General features: G+C 38.6%; 4 protein-coding genes and 1 long non-coding RNA gene across 5 annotated transcripts; all 5 read right to left on the bottom strand.

Annotated features, from left to right (window-relative positions):
* Window positions 1-328: 328 nt before the first annotated feature.
* On the bottom strand, window positions 329-1,947 carry LOC148910988 (uncharacterized). The gene is made up of 2 exons (XR_016119907.1): window positions 1,765-1,947; window positions 329-1,397 (listed from the first exon to the last, which is right to left on the bottom strand). It is a non-coding gene; the product is annotated as an uncharacterized LOC148910988 (long non-coding RNA).
* Window positions 1,948-2,010: 63 nt separating this feature from the next.
* On the bottom strand, window positions 2,011-4,911 carry LOC148910987 (pancreatic triacylglycerol lipase-like). Its single transcript, XM_089030867.1, has 5 exons — window positions 4,784-4,911; window positions 3,202-3,663; window positions 2,900-3,109; window positions 2,536-2,814; window positions 2,011-2,193 (listed from the first exon to the last, which is right to left on the bottom strand). Exons 1-5 carry the CDS (start codon window positions 4,839-4,841, stop codon window positions 2,018-2,020), a joined length of 1,185 nt encoding a protein of 394 aa, XP_088886993.1. The 5' UTR covers window positions 4,842-4,911; the 3' UTR covers window positions 2,011-2,017.
* Window positions 4,912-6,029: 1,118 nt separating this feature from the next.
* On the bottom strand, window positions 6,030-12,043 carry LOC116295201 (pancreatic triacylglycerol lipase). The gene is made up of 7 exons (XM_089030863.1): window positions 11,861-12,043; window positions 9,641-10,174; window positions 8,675-8,887; window positions 8,293-8,571; window positions 7,987-8,119; window positions 7,597-7,734; window positions 6,030-6,813 (listed from the first exon to the last, which is right to left on the bottom strand). Exons 1-7 carry the CDS (start codon window positions 11,919-11,921, stop codon window positions 6,720-6,722), a joined length of 1,452 nt encoding a protein of 483 aa, XP_088886989.1. The 5' UTR covers window positions 11,922-12,043; the 3' UTR covers window positions 6,030-6,719.
* A 4,215-nt stretch (window positions 12,044-16,258) lies between these two features.
* On the bottom strand, window positions 16,259-16,804 carry LOC148910986 (dynein light chain Tctex-type 5-B-like). The gene has a single exon (XM_089030696.1). The coding sequence runs from the start codon at window positions 16,802-16,804 to the stop codon at window positions 16,259-16,261; it is 546 nt and encodes a 181-aa protein (XP_088886822.1).
* A 228-nt stretch (window positions 16,805-17,032) lies between these two features.
* On the bottom strand, window positions 17,033-18,668 carry LOC148910985 (recQ-mediated genome instability protein 2-like). Its single transcript, XM_089030872.1, has 2 exons — window positions 18,218-18,668; window positions 17,033-17,615 (listed from the first exon to the last, which is right to left on the bottom strand). The coding sequence occupies exons 1-2, from the start codon at window positions 18,531-18,533 to the stop codon at window positions 17,428-17,430; spliced, it is 504 nt and encodes a 167-aa protein (XP_088886998.1). The 5' UTR covers window positions 18,534-18,668; the 3' UTR covers window positions 17,033-17,427.
* Window positions 18,669-18,724: the final 56 nt, after the last annotated feature.

The following is an 18,724-nucleotide window of genomic DNA, read 5'->3' as shown; positions in this document are numbered from 1 at the left end:
TGGTTGTTATAGCACACATGACATCATGATGATTGATTATGGTTTTTTATTGGTTGTTATAGCACACATGACATCATGATGATTGATTATGGTTTTTCATTGGTTGTTATAGCACACATGACATCATGATGATTGATTATGGTTTTTCATTGGTTGATATAGCACACATGACATCATGATGATTGATTATGGTTTTTTATTGGTTAATATAGCACACATGACATCATGATGATTGATTATGGTTTTTCATTGGTTGTTATAGCACACATGACACCATGATGATTGATTATGGTTTTTCATTGGTTGTTATAGCACACATGACATCATGTTGATTGAATGTGGTCCTTTATTGGTTGATTTATCTTGAGTGACACCATGTTTTTTTATTGTACTTTTTCATTGGTTAATATATCACACGTGACACCATGATCATTGATTGCGCACTTGAGGTTCCTTTGAATCACATACATTTATTACAAGCTTAATGTTAAAAAAATACTCAAAACTGGGGTTACATTTTAGTTTTTAAAATCTAAATATAGCTTTTCACTTGCTATTACAACATGTCTTTGTAGTTTATAATTTAGTTGATATAGTAAGCCATATTTCTCGTGTTCATGTTCATCTTAGAATGACTTCATATTCTTATGCTGGAATCCTCTTCCCCTCCAATTCCGTATTCACCCTCCCCTCCCCTCCCCTCCGTTTTTTTCTCTATAACAAAAGCTCCCATCAGTAATAGACAGTTTTCTCAAGGTCGCGTGCGCATCCACCGACTTGACGGGCCACAAAACTGAAAAATGCAAATTCAATAAAATTGAGAAGTCAGTTATATTTAAAGAGGAGAATAATCAATTATATGAATCCTTATAAAAGAAAATTTCATAGTAATGCATGATAACACTCATCATAAAGCTCGTGTTCTGGTATCGTGGCCCGTCAAGTTCCTTAAAATTGGATGCGCACGCAACCTTGAGAAAACGGTCTATCGACAAATAGTGGCTGCAAAGAAAAGGTTGTCATCTTTGATTTAAAAATCATCGATAATATTTTGTAATAGCATGCAGATAATATTGTAACGTGTGTATATGTAACTGACAAACAAAAATGAGTCTTAATACTCATTGCATTGTTTGACGAAGCCTTTGTTCTACTTGGTCAGCAGTTATACTTGGTCTAGCAACGTTGATACCGCGAAATTTTTAGGTCATGCGCACTACGCCCAAGGTTTATTTTATTTTATCGTCACAGTTGAATGGTTGCCATCAATAAAATGATTGGTATTTAAACCCATCATGCATCAGCAATCATGGTCACCTCTTCGTAAGCTCACGCGGTTCCTCGTGCTTGAACTGAAAAATCCTGAAGAAATCCATTTGTTGAAGCAAGCTGTGTAGCTGGAAGGCAAGAACAACAGGTTAAAGATAGTACGTGGTTGTAGAAATGTAAAAGTGTGAGTTGACAAAACACAAGTAATTGAGGAGCTGCAAGAATTCCCGCGAGAATCAAAGGACAAAAACATGACGGCCATCTTGGTGCAATTAACGAAGAATATTAATGGGAAACCTTTTTGTTGAATAGAACCAACATGGCCGCGATGACGTATAACGTGCAGTCCAAGAATACAAGACAGTGGGACAGTGGGGACAGGAATTTTTTTGTTATCCTGAAAAATAATTCCTTGTCAATTTTTCAGTGTCATGACAAAACTAACGGATAAAATGGAAATCGTTTGTTCATTGACCAGCCTCGTGTTGTACTCACGTGTTATTCTCGTCACGTACAGTAGCTTTATCAATGTATATGTCTTGGCTACCAGAATACGTCAACACGATGGCTTTCAGCGATTTCGGGTGATGATCACTCGGCACTAGACGACTGATTTGACTGGCATCTTCCTATCTCACTATTCCAAACAATAATAATAATAATAATAAAGAGGATGAGGATAATAATAATGATGATGATAATATAATGGTTATCACTTGTATTGCGAAAATTCCAGGCAATAATATGCTCAAATAAGCAAAAGTAATAACCTCAGAGGTGTTTGAATCGTCTTGCCATCATGGCTGATTAGCGAGATCCCAATTTTCTTGCTCTTCACCGCGTTGACTAATGAGTCGAAAAACCAAAATCCCAGCTTTTCAATTCTTAAACCACTTAGAACCACAGACACATAATGTCGAGGAGCTGAAAGATTTGAAACGAACAAACAAACAAACTGAAACAATTTTTTTAGAAGGTAAAACATGTCTTGTCATAAAATTTGATATGATGACGGATGAGTTGCATGGCACCGCCATTAACTTGGCCTTCCATACCAATGAAGGTCTAATCATCTGATCTGGGATGTAATTACAAAAGCAGAATCTTCCTTTTAGTTTTTGACGACTCTCATGAGGGACTGGACGCTAATTGCAAACCCGTGTACAGGCTTGATTAGGCCCACAATACTTTGCGGCGATCTTCACAATCGAGGCTACTGACGGCTGTCGTACGCTCACTAATGTAGTTAATAGCATCAAGACTTACCGCAATAGCCTTTTTTATCATAGATTGATAAATAAAACTTGTGTGAGCCATTAACATGGTACTGGTCAGCGTTGTATCCCATCTCCGGGCATGCGCCTTCACATTCAAAGCATCTACCTTGCTTGAACGCCTCCCAACTTTCACAAGGAAACGCTTTTCTTGAGCATCGGTGATTGATAGACGAGGTAAAATAGCTAATGACCTTCATGTGGTCGCAAGCGAACACCCAAGGCATTGCCGAAGGTCCTTCTTTGAATTTCTGAAGTTGCTTAAAGGCGTCTGTTTGTTTAAAAATGGTTTCGTAAATCAGCCTTACGAAATTTTAAGGAAAAAAAAAGCTAGGTTAACAGAAATATAGATTTACCTGCTAACTGCTTAATACTAGGACATCCTGGTTGAGAGGTGCCACCATTTGGATAGTAATCCACGTGACCGGATATACGTCCTAGTCCCAGGCCTCCCTTCAGATAGTAGCCTGCGTCTGTGTGTATGACGTCAACAAATTCAGCATCACTCGGGTCCAGTCTTTTGTGTGGAGAATCAACGTCAAAATGTACTTGCGCAGGATCAAGACCTGATAAAAGTTAACAGCACTTTTAAATTTGACATTCGCCTGTTGATTCACGTTTGATCTCAGTTTATTGACTGGGGCGTGGCCATTGTTACCTGTTATGCGACCAAGCCTTGTGTGGTTGCGCATGCGTAGAAAAGCACCTGCAAACCCAGCCACGTGAGCTCCAAGGTTGTGTCCAATTACGTGGACCTTGGTTGAATTGAATCGAAACTGATAGTGAAGCTCTTTTAACAAGTTCGCAAGTTGACGCCCAACGACACGAGTATTTCGTACGGCTTCTAAATACACCATACTTGCGCGGGCTTCCCAGTCCACCACAATGACATTCATCTCCTCCCTCTTCATCAATTCTCTACGCATTTCGCCGATCCATGGTATGAAACGATTTTGCCAGTAGCCATGGACTATAACTGCAAGTCTAAGGTTTGGGTCAAATGTTGTTGTTCTGATGCTGTGTAGAGAATTAGCGCTGATCCTTTCGCCATCGTTTGTTCCTCTTGGAGTAAAAAGGTAGAAGTCAGTCTCACTTTGGCTGAATAAACTGAATCCTTCAACTGAAAACAAAACAGACAAGTCAGCTGGGATATACCTGAACAAAGAATGGGAGCGGGATAGTTTTGGGTGATTTGAAAACGGAAGTCATCTCTTTTTTTAAACTCATTAATAATTCATGAAGGAAACACAATAGAAATCATGACCATGAAGGTGATTTTATATCTGATAAAGATTCGTCTTCATTCGCATAAACTTTAACTTGGATTTTCTCTATCAAACTTGGTTCATTTCCTAAAGAATTCGGCACAATTCGAAAACATACATAATAATCTTTTAAAGTACTATGCGGCTGCTCCTCGTGTTTTATACCCGATAAAACACTCCTGCTCGTTTATTAAACAGTACATATAGTGCCCTACTCGTCCTCCCACAGAGAGCCCAATTAAGTTTTATAGTGAATGGTGAAAATAAAATCGGGAAAACTAAATAATGTTTTTTAATTCGAGGTCAAGATAATTAATTTTTTTTAATTCGAGGTCAAGATGATGGATTGTTCTCTTCAATCCATTCAAACCGGAACTGATTCCCAGTCTCAACTTTTAATTGAACTTCGATCAAGACTGATGACGACTAGATGATCTCAAGGCAGGAGCTGAGTCTAATGTGGCTAAATCTTTCTTATTCGAGCTCATGTCATTACAGTAACTGATACCGCGTTAGAACATGCGCGGAAGCTAGACAACCCTGGATTGATTCCATTCATCACTGCGCATACGCAGTTTACTGATTATACTCCTCTTGTTACAAAATACATTATTCAGTCCTCTTTGGTTTGGATGAGAAATTTCGTATCTTTAAGGGTTTTGACCTCTTTCATGTCTATCATGCAAAGTACGACTATAAGTTTGTTATTTGTTACGGAAATAAAACAAGACTGGACCAGACACTGGCAACTGTGTCTATTGCTGTGCTAGCAGAGTGCATGCACTCGCTTACTTTATCTACAATGGGATTTTAAATTAAAATAAAGATGTACATCGAATCTTTTTACAGCCTTGCTATCGAAAAGTCTTTGTGAAGAGTTTTCACCGAACATAAGCTTACTCTTAAACAATGATATGGATAATCCAAAATAATACAATGCAGAAGTGTAATAGGCTTTTTGTAGGTAAGACTTACCTGTAGACAAACAAAACAAGGAAATAACGCAGAACAATAAAAGGAACTTGAAATCCATCTCACGTAGTAGGAAAATAACCACTATCAACACGTCTTGGAAATTCTTCAAATTTATAGAAGATTATCACGCCTCATGTGGTTTACAAACCTGGGGCTTAATATCCTGTCAAGCTTCAGTTCCAGGTGGAGATGGCGGTTCTTCATTGGTTGATATATCTCACGTGACACCACGTGTTGATTGAATATTGAATATGGTGGTCCCTCATTGGTTGAAATAACACACGTGATATTTCGTTTTCGAATACGGTAGTTTTTCATTGGTTAATACGCCACACATGACACCATGATTGGATAAGTGACAACACATCCGGTTCTTTCAAAATGTAATGTAACTTTTTTTTCCATGTTTTTATTACATGTTTACCTACTCTATATTAAAATAAGAGATTACATTGTGTATCTTTTGTTTATAAACAAAAGATGAAAGTTATTTCGTGGTTTATTTGACATTTTAGTTTTGAAGATAGAATTTCAAGCTGTTAGTAAGGGCAAAGGTTGTACATGTTCTCTTCAAAACAATCGTTTTTTATAGCTATTACGACTAAGAGTAAGTTATGTTTTGGCTGTTTGTAATCTAGTTGTCGTGACTGTAAAGCCATATTTTTCTTCTGACAATTATGAAAGGAGCTGCTTATTCCATGTTCGTCGTGGAAAGACTTCATGTATTCATTATATACGGGAACTCACCTTCAACTCTGTATTTACCCTCCCCTCCCCCATTTTTCACTAGAACAAAAGTTCGTATCAGCAATTGACAAAGTTGTAATGAACACACTACTTGTTATTGTAAGCTGCATGTTAGGTGTTATTATCCAAGCATCTGAGGAAGTGGGTTCAAACTTACATGTATCAACACGCTAGGAAACTGTAAAAATATAGTCGAGATTATTCTAAAAATAGAATATTTGAGTTCCAAATTACCGCTGTGTTTCTTGATTACCGACTCATTTACACAGGGTTAGCCTCGATTTTGTGTCGAATATTCGCGTGTTCCAGTAAAGGTTCGTGGATTTTCAAAGTGTTTGTGTTGTTGAAGTTGTGCATTCTTTACTTTACCGTTGGTATTTGTGAATATTTTTTGAACAATGATGCAGGGCTAACCCTGTGTAAATGAGTCTGTAATCAAGGAAACTCAAAACTGGACTATTGAATGAGGCAACTATTGTTTTAAAAACTCGAGCCGCTCTTTGAACATGTTATATTTTATTTGCACTTTTTCATGGGGACGTTAACAAAATGTATAAAATGAAATCAAAAGTATGTGACAAAAGATAATCAGGAAAAAGCGTTTACTTTACATTTTTTGAAATCATTTTAATTAACCATGCTTTTATTCCGTGCTCATTTATCTACAAGAACTACTGATAGCTACTATCAAGAACTACAATTTTACAATTTTACATTTCTCTTATATATTTCATTCGTAGTGGAAGTAGGAAGGAAGACTGGGAATAGCCTGTAGTAAAAGTCATCCAACATGGCCACCACACGCGCACATACTCCCTACGAATTTGCATCTTTATTTACAAAAACACATACAACAATTTTTTTTGAATTTGAAAAAAGTATATGCAAGACTTTCATCAGCGTATTTGTCACCACGCCGTAATATTCTTTTGTTAGCACGTGACGTCATAGACGCCATCTTGGTTGAATTATGTTATATCAACCAACATGGCCGCCGTGTCTTTCGTTATTTTACTTCCTTGGGAATGATTGAAAACTAGAAATATAAAGTTTTCTCGAAAATACCTCAAGCATGATGATGTTTTATACCTACACTTTCTACACTAGCTTTTCATGACCATATACTACACGCTTGGTCTGCAAATTTAATCTCGTACAAACGCAGTTCAAGGAAATTGGAAAACAAGCCTCAAAGGCATTCATGGTCACCCTGTTGTAGTCGAGCCTCGTACCTCGCGTAGAAAAAGGATGATGAAATCCACTTATTAAAACAAGCAGTATACCTGAAAACAAGAACATTAATCAGCGATACAGGCACGCGCAAGTCACGCGATCACATTCCGCCATATTGGAGGACAACGTACACTCCAGGCACAATGATGTATTAAGGTCAGTCTAGTTGATTTGGACCTTATCATATAATATTTGACTAAAGGAAGTTGTCATTCAACATGGAGGACTTAACTTAGTTATCATATGTACACTATTTGCGTAAAACTATTTTTCTATATTTTTCTATATTTCTATTTTTCATAAAAACTCATAGATGAATCCCCATGGCAAGATTTTAGGAAAAATTGATAATGACTAGCGACGGTTACTAGTTGGGACTGCGTAGTGCGTCGGTGAACATACTTATTTCAATAAAGTTAGTCACCTGAAAAACTACAAAGCAGAGAGCGACAAGAATTATGGGCACACACATTTTACATGTTTCAACCGCTTTAATAACTGTTGATGGATTTTAGATCTTTTACCAGTTACAGTCTCACCTGTTCTGAGCATCCTAAAGCTGCAAATTGTATCAAAAGCTTTACTTTTTTGATATGAAAAGTTTCCCATGATCCTCAGTGATCTCAGCTTTCTAGGTTTTTTGTTGACTAACTTTATTGAAATAAGTGTATACAACAAGTGAATAAGAAGAAAACTTTTAAAAACAACGTGTAAAACTATACTACGTTGAAGACGTTGGTCCTTTTCGGGAGTAAAAGAAAATTGTTAATGAAATTTTCAAAAACATTTTTGTATTTTAAACAAGATTTGGGTAAATGCAGAATATTACTCACGTGTTGTTCTCGTGGCGTACAGTAGCTTTACCGATGTACACATATCTGCCATGGTACGACAAGACGATGGATTTGAACGAGCCCGGGTGACGTTCACTGAAGACAAGACGACTTATCTGACTCGTATATTCCATTAAACTGAACAAAATACAACATTTGGTAAACATTTGAAGTAAAAATTTCCCTGCAGAAAAAAAGGAGAGAAAAAAGGAGCCTGAATGGAAAATGGGTAGCCTGCGTTACCGGCGGCGGTGTGGGATTGGGAATAGCGGGAAACTGATTCTCCCCAATCCCCCACCGCCGGCTATGCAGGTCAGAGGAGCAGATTCAAGAAATGCCAACCGTGAGAGATTAAAATCCATGAGTGATATTTAATGAGATTAAACCAACCTTGACTTGGTCTGGATCATCCCGTCATCTTGTCCAATCAGCTTGATAATGATCTTCTTGCTAACCATGGAGTTAAGCAGACCGAAACCGCTTTTCAACCCGCTCAGGACTATTGACACGTAGTGCTTTGGAGCTGAAGTTGAAATATCACTCATTTAGAAGATAATTTGGCTTTATTGCGGACAAGATAGAGTTCAAATGCATGGGGAAGAAAGGCGTAAAATTTGAGTCTTAAGAATACGATTATTTAAGACTAGAGTCGTAAAGCTGTTTAAAATGCCTTTGGAATTTCCTTTTAAAACTCACCACAATGGCCTTCATCATCGTAAGTTGCTAAATAAAACTTGTGTGAGCCATTAACATGGTACTGGTCAGCGTTGTATCCCATCTCCGGGCATGCGCCTTCACATTCAATGCATCTACCTTGCTTGAACGCCTCCCAGCTTTCACAAGGGAACGCTTTTCTTGAGCATTGGTGATTGATAGACGAGGTAAAATAGTCAATGACCTTCTTGTGGTCACAAGCGAACACCCAGGGCAGTGAAACTTTTTGATCTTGAAGGTTCTGAATTTCATTGAGAACCTCTGGTGATTTGAAATAAGTTATGTACATTAATAATCTATACGAAAAAAATGGGATTCCTATGTGTTATCAAACGCGAAGGAATGGAAAGAAAACTGGTTTTACCTGCTAAATTCCTGATATAAATACACCCAGGTTGAGACGCGCCACCATTTGGATAAAAGTCCACGTGACCGGATATACGTTCAAGTCCCAGGCTTCTCTCCAAAAACTTGGGGTGTGCGTCTGTGTGTATGACGTCAACGAATTCAGCGTCACTCGGGTCCAGTCTCACAGCGGGGGATTCGTTATCAAAGCCTGGTCTTGCAGGATCAAGACCTAAAGAACACGGTATGTTAACTATGTTAACCTGATTGAAGATCCGAAAGCCTTGGAATAATGAGCTTCTTAAATAAAAATTTATGAGAAGGAATGAATGAATGAATGGAGGAGAATATTGGTGAAAATATTTAGGTATTTTTTCCGAATATCTAAGTCGGGAATCTAGGGGAGGGAGGGGGCATGGTATCGAGTATCAACACCGCTTTCATCGACGACACTAGAGAATAACGTTTGGGCAGGCGTGCCTTTCAGCAAGTTTCCTAAGAATAGACCCTTTTCGAGATCCAAATTACCGCTGTGTTTATTGATTACAGACTCATTTACTCAGGCTTAGCCTCGATTTTGTGTAGAATATTCACGTGTTCCAGTCAAGGTCCGTCAAGTTTCAAAGTGTTCGTATTGTTGAAGTTGTGCATTCTTAACTTTACCGTTGGTATTTGTGAATATTTAAACACTGATGCGAGGCTACGCCTGCTAGGAATAAATGAGCCTGTAATCAAGAAACACAACGGTAATTTGGAACTCGAAAAGGATCTATTTAGAAGAGGTTACATTTAAGCGAGAAAAAAGATGTTTGTTTTCCCCGAGTGTACAAAAAATTTCGCAAGTGTACTCTTGTGAGACCAAGATACTGTATTATTTACGTTTGAAAGTCAAATCTACATATTTATGGATGACCATGAAGACGTTTCGACTAATTTGCGTACGCAATTAGAGCATGCGCAGAGGTTTTTCAATCGTGTCTCTCACCTGTTATCCTCCTGAGTCTCATACTGCGCATGCCCAGTAAAGTGCCAGCAAACCCAGCAACATGAGCGCCAAGACTGTGTCCAACCACATGAACATTGTTGGATTTATAACTAAACCGATTATAAAGCTCCATGATCAATTCTGCCAGCTGGGCTCCAACCAGTCGAGCATTGCCTGCAGCTATATCATACGAGGTCAAGAAACTGGCGCCAATCTCCCAGTTCACAACAATAATATTCATATTCTCTTTCTTCATCAGTTCTTTACGGATTTTCGTGATCCAAGGTTTAAAACCGTCCTGTGTAAACCCATGGACTATGACTGTAAGTCTTAGTTTTGGGTCAAACGAAATGTTTCTGACGGCTTCTACGTGTTCTGCTGTGAATCTCTCGCCGAAGGGGAGGTCATTGAGTGGGGTGTAGAGGTAGAAATCCGTCTTGATTTCATCAGGAGTCTGAGGCAAGGACATGTAGATGTCGTCGAATGGTGGATCATCGGAGAAACACCCATAACGCTTATAACAGACCTTGTCGGCTGGGAAAAGACGTGAGAAACTTATGAACGGTTTATAATTTTATTTTGTAATTAGGTAAAGGCCGTAAGAAAACTGTGCATGATCATTGCGTCCCACTGGCGTATGGAGGAGGGGACACCTGCCCCCACCCCCCCATCCCCCCCCATTAAAAAAGTTTTCTTAACACTAAAATTTAAAGTGCACATGAACCCTTCGACAATACTTTCAGTACTGATTCTGCATAACGTAAATAGTTGATTGGTAAAATATTTCTTGATTTGAGTGACGCGTCTCTAAGTTATGAAGGTTTATACTTCCAATATGTTAATGATGATGACGTCAGGTAAGGTATTTGAGTGTTTTTGTTGTAACTAGTAATACTTAATGCTGGTCATTTTGAAAATAAAAATTGTAAATAGCTTTCATGTAAACCATGAGTAAATTAATGATGCTTCTTAAATACTGTATCTATGAACCAGTTCGATTTTGTATATTTGATTAAGCCTTAATAGACGTCACACTCATTAGCATATTGGAAGTATAAACCTTCATAACTTAGAAACGCATCACTCAAATCAAGAAATATTTTACCATTCAACTATTTACTTCGTGTAGAATCAGTACTGAAAGTATTGTCGAAGGGTTCATGTGCACTTTAATTCAATCATGCTGGATTCCTGTGGAATGTACATTGAAGGGACATTGCCCCCATCCCTTCCCCCTATAATCAAGACATCGTCCCCTCTTGAAATGAAATTATTAGTGGTATAACATGCTAACTAGAAGTCGCAAAAGCTTGCATTTTCCCCGATTTCTTTCCGCAGTCTGAATATTTAATTTGTATAGAGGAAAAATTTGGAACATTCACTTGCGGTCTCCCAGTAAGTGGCCCGACGGTGGCTTATGCGAGGAACTTCTAATAACCTACTTTTTAATATTTATAACAAATGTTTAATATGATCTAGCAAATGTCAAGCGACACTATCAAGCAATATATCGACGCAGTATTTACCGTAGCTGCTTTTCATCAACCCAAGCGACCCCATTTAGGATTGCTGCCTGATATTTGTCATGTTTCAGATTTCTCTTTCATTGAGAGCCTTATCAGCTGCATTGATCTTAACGATTCTCTTCGCAGCACGTAAAATATCAGTATTGTTTAACGCGAGGTATAGCCAGCCAGCATGGCAAATATCCAAACTTGGATCGCCTTTCCGTGCTTAAACTAACCATTCTTTTCTGTCTATTCTGTCGTTTGTTTGTAAAGAGTAAATGATGAAAAGCTACAATAAAAACAACTTCGCCCTTCTTCTTCAGATTGGTCTTATGGACTATTCTTATTACTGTTTTTGGATTCTTTAACTGTTGATAGAAAATCATCCCTGTAACACGAATGTCTTTTCTTTCTATTCTGTCGTTTGTTTGTGAAGAGTAAATGATGAAAACTGAGCTACAATAAAACAACTTCGCCCTTCGCCTTCAGATCGGTTTTAAAGACTATTCTTACTAATGTTTTTTTGATTCTTTGACTGTTGATAGAAAATTATCCCTGTAACACAAATGTTTATTATCGAGCAGAAACTAAACTTCTGCTCTTAGAAATTCTGTCTTTTGTTCGATTCCAAATTAAAAGGCATAAAGTTTAGCAATAAAATACAAAACAAGCGCATATTAATGTGAATTTGAGTTGGTTTTCTCAAGCTTACCTTGGGTAATACAAAACCAGATAAAGAACCATGTCAAGGGCCGAAGATTTTTGAAATCCATTTTGGTGAGTTCGTTCACTGTTGGAGTCCAACAATTAACAGAACGGTCTTAAAGAAGATTTTTAGAGAAATCTCACGCCCCCTGTGATCCTGAGATAATCTGTTTAAACACTTTCTCACGTTACGCTGGGATCCGAAAAATACTGATTGGTTGGTAGTACAAAACACGAAACATCACAGCTATTGAACAGGGCTCGTGATTGGTTGGCGCAAAACACGTGACCTTTATGATTCTCAAGATGATTTTTGATTGGTTTATAAGCGAATAAAGCTGGTTAATTCTTGTAGAGTTCTGCCTTCCTAATGAAGTGTGACCTCGAGAGTACCGAAAACGGGCACCAACATCTGGATGGAGAAGAGTTACAGAGTTACTTTATGCTGATGATGTGGCAATCTTCACAAAAAGTGTAGAGGAAATATTAAACTTGGTCCTATCTATCTATGACAGTACTTTTACTCGATTTGGCTACAGATGTCCTATAGCAAGACCAAGACAATTGCGTTTAACGTTAATGAGGCCATCAAAGATCAGAAGACCCTAGTATCAGTAAATGGGGTGGATATCAAGAATGTCCGGACATTCCGGTATCTGGGACATGTAATTAGCAACATGAGCAACTCAGCAGCAGCGTTGCATGCCAATATCGCATCTGCATGTAAGAAGTTGGATGAACTGAAGAACTGTTTGATGGACAGAGAAATTCACTTGTCAACGCGCATGAAGGTCCTCACTTCCTGTGTTAGATCACGTTTATTGTATGGCATTCAGGCATGTCACCTGTCCGCCTCAGAACTACAAAAGGTTGAGTGTGTGGAATAATTTTCTAAGGAAGATGGTATCGGGAGGCTATGCAAGGAAAAATGTTCCTCCTCGTAACAAGCAAAAAAAGGGTGTCGACCCAGCTACCTTGGTGGAAGGACAGCTGGATTGAAGATATAAAATATCAAATGTGCGACTACGAGAAATAACAAAATCTAGTTCCATCCAGGATTATTGCCATGTCCAACATCTTAAAAGCATGGCCCATGTTTGTCGCATGGAGAATAACGCCCTCCAGAAACAGGTCCTTTTTGATAAAAGGGACACCTCAAGAGTTTGGAAGCGAGTTGAGGATCTCCTCCAGATAGATCCAATGCAAGCCAGAAAAATGTTGATAGACAAAACCAAGTTCAAACATCTGCTCAGAGGACGTTTCCCGGAGCAGTTGTGCCCTAAGGCCAGGGATGGGCCGAGAGGGAAAACCAGATGATGATGATGAATAGAGCAATTGCACTTAACCGGAGATGGTTTTTGATTGAATAATTTGTCACAAGTGACATTTCATGGGGTAGAACTCTGATTGGTCAAAAGAAAGAGGAAGAAAAAAAAGAAAAGAAAAAAGAAAAGAAAGAAAAGAAAAGAAAAAAGAAAAGAAAAAAGAAAAGAAAAAAGAAAAGAAAAAAGAAAGGAAAGGAAAAATAGCCGAAGTAACACTACCGACTTGCATACAATTTAATTTTACATTTGTATTTTTTTGTTTTTCCTTCACAGCATTGTATATTTCTTTTTTTTAAGTGTAGGTCTGTACGTGGATATTAATTACTGACAAAACATGCGTTGAATTTGCAGTGCTTGCTCGCTATTGAAAAAAAAAACATCTTTTCGCGCGTCCAGTGACAAATTGCAATCTTACGTGGACGTAAAATTAGCAAATGCAGGATGAATTTAAAAGAAATAACAAATTTTACTTTGAAGTATTTTACTGGCATGTTTCGACAGTAACAACTGTCATCTTCAGAGTGATTATACGAAAAAAACTGCAGTCTTACGTAGCATTAGAACCACTTGCGCTTGTGTTCTTCTGGTTGTATATATAGTGGCCACCAAGGCCAGTCTTCTGTCATTGCTATCCAGTATCGTGTGAATGAAAGAATTCAGCTTGGAAGTGCTCTTTGCTGCTAATAAAGAGTAGCATTCTTTATAGCGTGTGGTTGTTTACAATACACTTGTCTGTTCGTCTCTCTGTCTCTCTGTCCTGCGCTCACGTGACTACCCACTTAATTAATCTTGCTAATTTGTCAGTCTGTTGGCCAGATCAGAGCCTTGTTCAAGTACAACACTTGTAATAAATGGTTCTGCCTCAGATAACCCACGATAAAGATAAAGTACCTTACTAATGTTAAAAGAATGCAGAAAATTTCAATAAAAATTTAGTATCAAAATTGGAAAGCAATAGAAGTATAGCAGCGGGGAGGAGCTTAATGGCACGTCCTTGGAGTGAGCCATAGAATCAAAGAATAACTGGAGTGGGATCCCTGTGTCCTGCGCACGCCCACAACTCTTACATTCAGGTGTGAGACGTGCGAGTTTAGCTATAGATTTGGCGGGATTTGTGCCTTGCTGCATCTTCCTCCACCTCTTGAAACTCGGGCTCTCTCGCTAAATCTCTGAGCGTACATGGCTGGAAACCTTGAAATAAAAATGTACTGGTTTGGCCAGTGGTAACTGCATCGGCATATTCAGACTATATATGAGCCACGCCATAAATGAGTCATGAAATGGGGCAACAACATTATCTTATGACTGGAGTCAAAATTTATGCGTAGTTTTAAAGACATTCAAAGAGCAAAGCTCTATTATTGCTTCCGGTTCACCATTGTACGCCGAAGCCGAGTAGAAGCGCGCTTGCCATGAAATCGTAACAACAAAGATGGCGCCTCTCTAAAAGAAGACTCTTAGGGCAGAGTTCCAACATTTAATGATGCCAATCTTGAAACAAGCCAAATATCGCATCGATTCCAAGAACGTTCGAACCTTCACTACCGGACACGAGTAACGAACTGAGAGGAATAAGCCGAGCTTTAGCCTTTTTACGGGCCTATCAATATGCTAAATCTTGTCGGATTGGCTCCCAATTGCGTACAGAGACAAAGAACAGTAGCAAGGACACACACGCAAAAATTGGTAAGCTTACCACAAAAAATACTATATTCTTAAGATATATAATTCCACATGCATTCCTTTAAAATACGGTACAAGTACATTGCTCGGGCTTCCTGTGATCACTTCAAAACCGTACATAGCGTTTGAAAACGAAGTTATGTGTGCGAGTCCCTAGAGCTCCATCGTAGTGAAAATCAGAGCCCCATGGATACCATGACAACAATAAGTACAGTGCACTGGTGATGCTTTCAAGAAAGGTAAGACCACCTAGGTGCAAAGGTGAGAGGGTTGACAGAAAAGGGAGGGTTAAAATGTGCAAGGTAGTTGAAGATGTTCATTGACTCTGTGAATACATTGCGCATGCCTCTGCAAGAGCGCTTCCAGACAAAGGCAACCCAAACTGTGTCTTGATCCCCCCTTAGCAAAGAACATTTCACTAAATATCTTAGATTTTATTCATTTGTTTGAGATTCCTGTAGATATGGCGGAAAAATGGTACCCATTTTATTTTTGGATATATTGTCTAGTATTAATTGTTGTCATATAAATATTGCGTTTTTGCCTCTTTTTTCTTCTTCCTTCTTCATTCAGTCATATCAAGGCTCCATGAAATTAGCACCAGATAGACTAGACTTTTCAAAATAAAATGTTTTCAAACAATTCCGTGCGTGGCAGAGTGCAAGGGATTAGCTTTAGATGTGGTTAGGGGCCGGCTAGTCTCTCTCCTGATGCCTTCAGGCGATAACATTATCCTGCTTACATCGCCTACATTTTAAAATGGCAGATCGATTTGTCTGGATACGAAAAGCAGATTTTTTTCTGGTTTGAAATGCTGCCTGAAAATAATTTACTGACAAGAGCTTTTACTCCACTCAGTTTCTCATAATTTTCTATCTTTTTTGCGATGCTTTCTTTTCTGACCGTTTACCTAAAAACTTTGCCCAGTCCCTGTATGACAAATAATTTCCCAAACCCCCACTCGTTTCTGCCGGCAAGGGCCAGTGGAACAGAACCTATGATATGAACGGGCCGGCCTCGAAAAAATTCATGACTAGCATTACTAATAAAACATACCGTATTTGATAAGATCATCCAGACCTTTAATCTAATTACAAGGTGTTCAATTTTTCCCAATGATTTTTTCTCTCCATTGAAACTTTTGTGAGCTTTACCCCAGCATCAGTTTCTGTCTTTTGTCAGGGTTGGATTTTCTTTGACGGACCTTTCCAAGGAAATAAAGCTGTAACAACTACGATAGATTTCTGGTTTCAATTAAACGAACAGTATCGTTTCTTATGGAGTTTAACCTGTAACCCATGACAAAATGTTTTACTATCGTTCGTCTCATAGTACGACATTGATCGTCGTTCAACACTCTTCAAAAGTCATGGTCGGAGAATCCAGTGGAGTTTGAATCATTCCTGATATATTCCATAAACAGTAGCCACAGCAAACAAGGTTTTGTTCTTCAAGCTTTCGGACACAAAGCTGTCGAGTTCATGGTCCCAAATGCATCGACTGGCGACTCGCAGTGTTTGACCTCTCAGTTGTCCTATGGTCACGGTACAAACGAACTTATATCGCGCTATCCCAAGCATTTTAAGTTCTCGTAAAATCCCATTAGACAAAGATTTAGATAAGTCTCGACAGCATTTCGGATCGTAGGTTTCATTTTCTAGAACTTGGAGATTTCGCTTGATGATTTGTCGTACTTTGGTCTCATTCACTGTTTTGTCTGGGTACATTTTGTAAGTGTTTTGAAAGACATTGAAACGCCTGTTCATAACTGTTTTAGTTATTCGCGAAGACCTTGTTGTTGACGAGCTTTCCAAATCATTCGCTGCAGGCGAATCATAATGACTTGTCATGAAGTTACCTTTCTGGACGCCTGTCTTGTAACTTGTACTCGTTGGTAAACTGAACAGACTGGAACTCGAACTGCTTCGTTTTTGTAAAGCCATGACGAGCAATTAATAGGGACAAGTAATATTTAGGATCTAAAGCTTTCTTGGTCAAGAGGAGGTCAGTAAGAGTGGTAGTTTGATGTGTTTTGATGCGTGTGATTTACAAAGATTAAAAGGGGAAGGGTGAAAATACACACTTGAAGTCAGTCAAATATTAAACTAGATGCTGGATTTTTCAATAACAATTCTTCACGAAACAGAGAAATATTATTTGAAAATATGGAGCGCAAAATTAATAACTGAACTGATATGATATGTGGAAATGCTGATAAATCGTTAAACAAAATAACCTTATTAACCGAAATAACCCCATTTAACAAATATGTAAACACGTTTTTTTCTCTGTTCATTCGTCTCTTCTCTCTCTCTTTTTTCTTTCTTCATTTTTCTTTCAGTTTTTCTTTTATGCTTCTCTTTTGTGCATCGGCAACTTTGCCAGTCTTACGCTTAATGAAATTGAAATTGGCTCGGTTCGAGGGTTTCATACAAATGATGGAATTTCCAAGCATTCTAAAAGCCGGTGAAAAAATCTCCTAAAAATCTTTTTGTACTACATTGTCCAATGTCAGGCAAAAATGAAGTAAGCTCAACAACTTTCCCTACCCTGCAAGGAAAAAGTCCTAAGCATTGGTCTTTCGGTCATTCATTTGAGCATCAACTACCTCAAGCATCCATAATGCCTCAGTCGAGAGGTTTTTACTCAAGTCAGAAAACTTGAGAATACGAATAGTGGGGTATGGTTGGTCACTCTGTGGTGTCGATGACGATCCGGTAGACTTGAGTTGACCAGCTACCATAACATACATACCTAAAAACAGATCGTATTATAATGAAATAAAAATAAAGATTCTATCCAGTATCCCTTTGCAGGACACCACTGGGAAAGTTTTATCCAGTTTTCGTTTCTCCCCCATAATTCCTTCTCCGTCTTCTGTCCTTTTATTTTCCTATTTTTCCTTCTCTTATTCTCTTTCTTTGCATTTTCTCTTTTCTCTTTTTTCACATTTTTTGTTCTCATAGTTTTCTTTCTTTGTCATTGAATGATACACAATTATCGTTCAAATTCAAACACGATTATTTTTGCAAGAAAAATTATTTGAGTGTTGCTTAGCAAATACGATAGTAAAAAGCAAATACAAGCGGGCAGAGTTGTAAGATAGGTACTCGATACAAGGGCGGATCCGGGGGGAGGGTCGGGGGGCCGCGATCCCCCATGTCATTCCTGAGGTCAAATGGGCCTTCTGTGGTGCGACTGGGATTTCTTTGCCCACAAAATTTACCCCTGAGACCCCCCCTTAAAAAAAAACCTGGATCCGCCCTTGCGATGTCCCCAAAAGTTGCCTGAAGGAAAGGGAAGGGAGAGGTTAATGGTTTGTGTGTCATAGATATATCATAGATTTAAACCCTTACCTTTGCTGATGAGAATATTCTTGACTAGTTTGATCAGTCCAGTAACGTAAACAATCCCAGTCCCATCATCGATAAGCATATCGTTCCCATCAGTAGATACCAGAACCACGATACCTTGAACCCAAATCTGACTAAAGCTTATTGAAGACCTACGATTACTCTTGTACGTCCACTCGTCTGTGTTATTGGAGGATGAATCTTTGTTGGTCTGTACACAACTGGGTATCTGAGCTGCGAAGAATTTTTTCGCGGGTGAATTCAGCCCCGAATTCAACCTTGAGTGACTTGAAGAGATTGAAGATGGCCTCTGCGACATCACTTAGACTCACTCTCATAAAGTAAGAGCGTTTAATTCCCTTTTGGTACGTGAATTTTAGCTCTATAATAAAGTTTTCAGTCATCTATGGCCGATAGTATAAAGTATATGTATAATCGTAAAATACTTTCCCGCCGTCCGCCATTTTGAATTTGAATCGACCGCGAGAGATCTGGGATCTATCCAGTGAC

Source organism: Actinia tenebrosa, unplaced genomic scaffold (genome assembly GCF_029948245.1).
Source record: "Actinia tenebrosa isolate PJP-AT-01 unplaced genomic scaffold, QUT_ActTen_1.0 PGA_scaffold15__27_contigs__length_11533743, whole genome shotgun sequence".
NCBI classification, from domain to species: domain Eukaryota; kingdom Metazoa; phylum Cnidaria; class Anthozoa; order Actiniaria; family Actiniidae; genus Actinia; species Actinia tenebrosa.
Note: the sequence above shows the minus strand (reverse complement) of the source record. Positions and strands in the feature narration are given on the sequence as shown.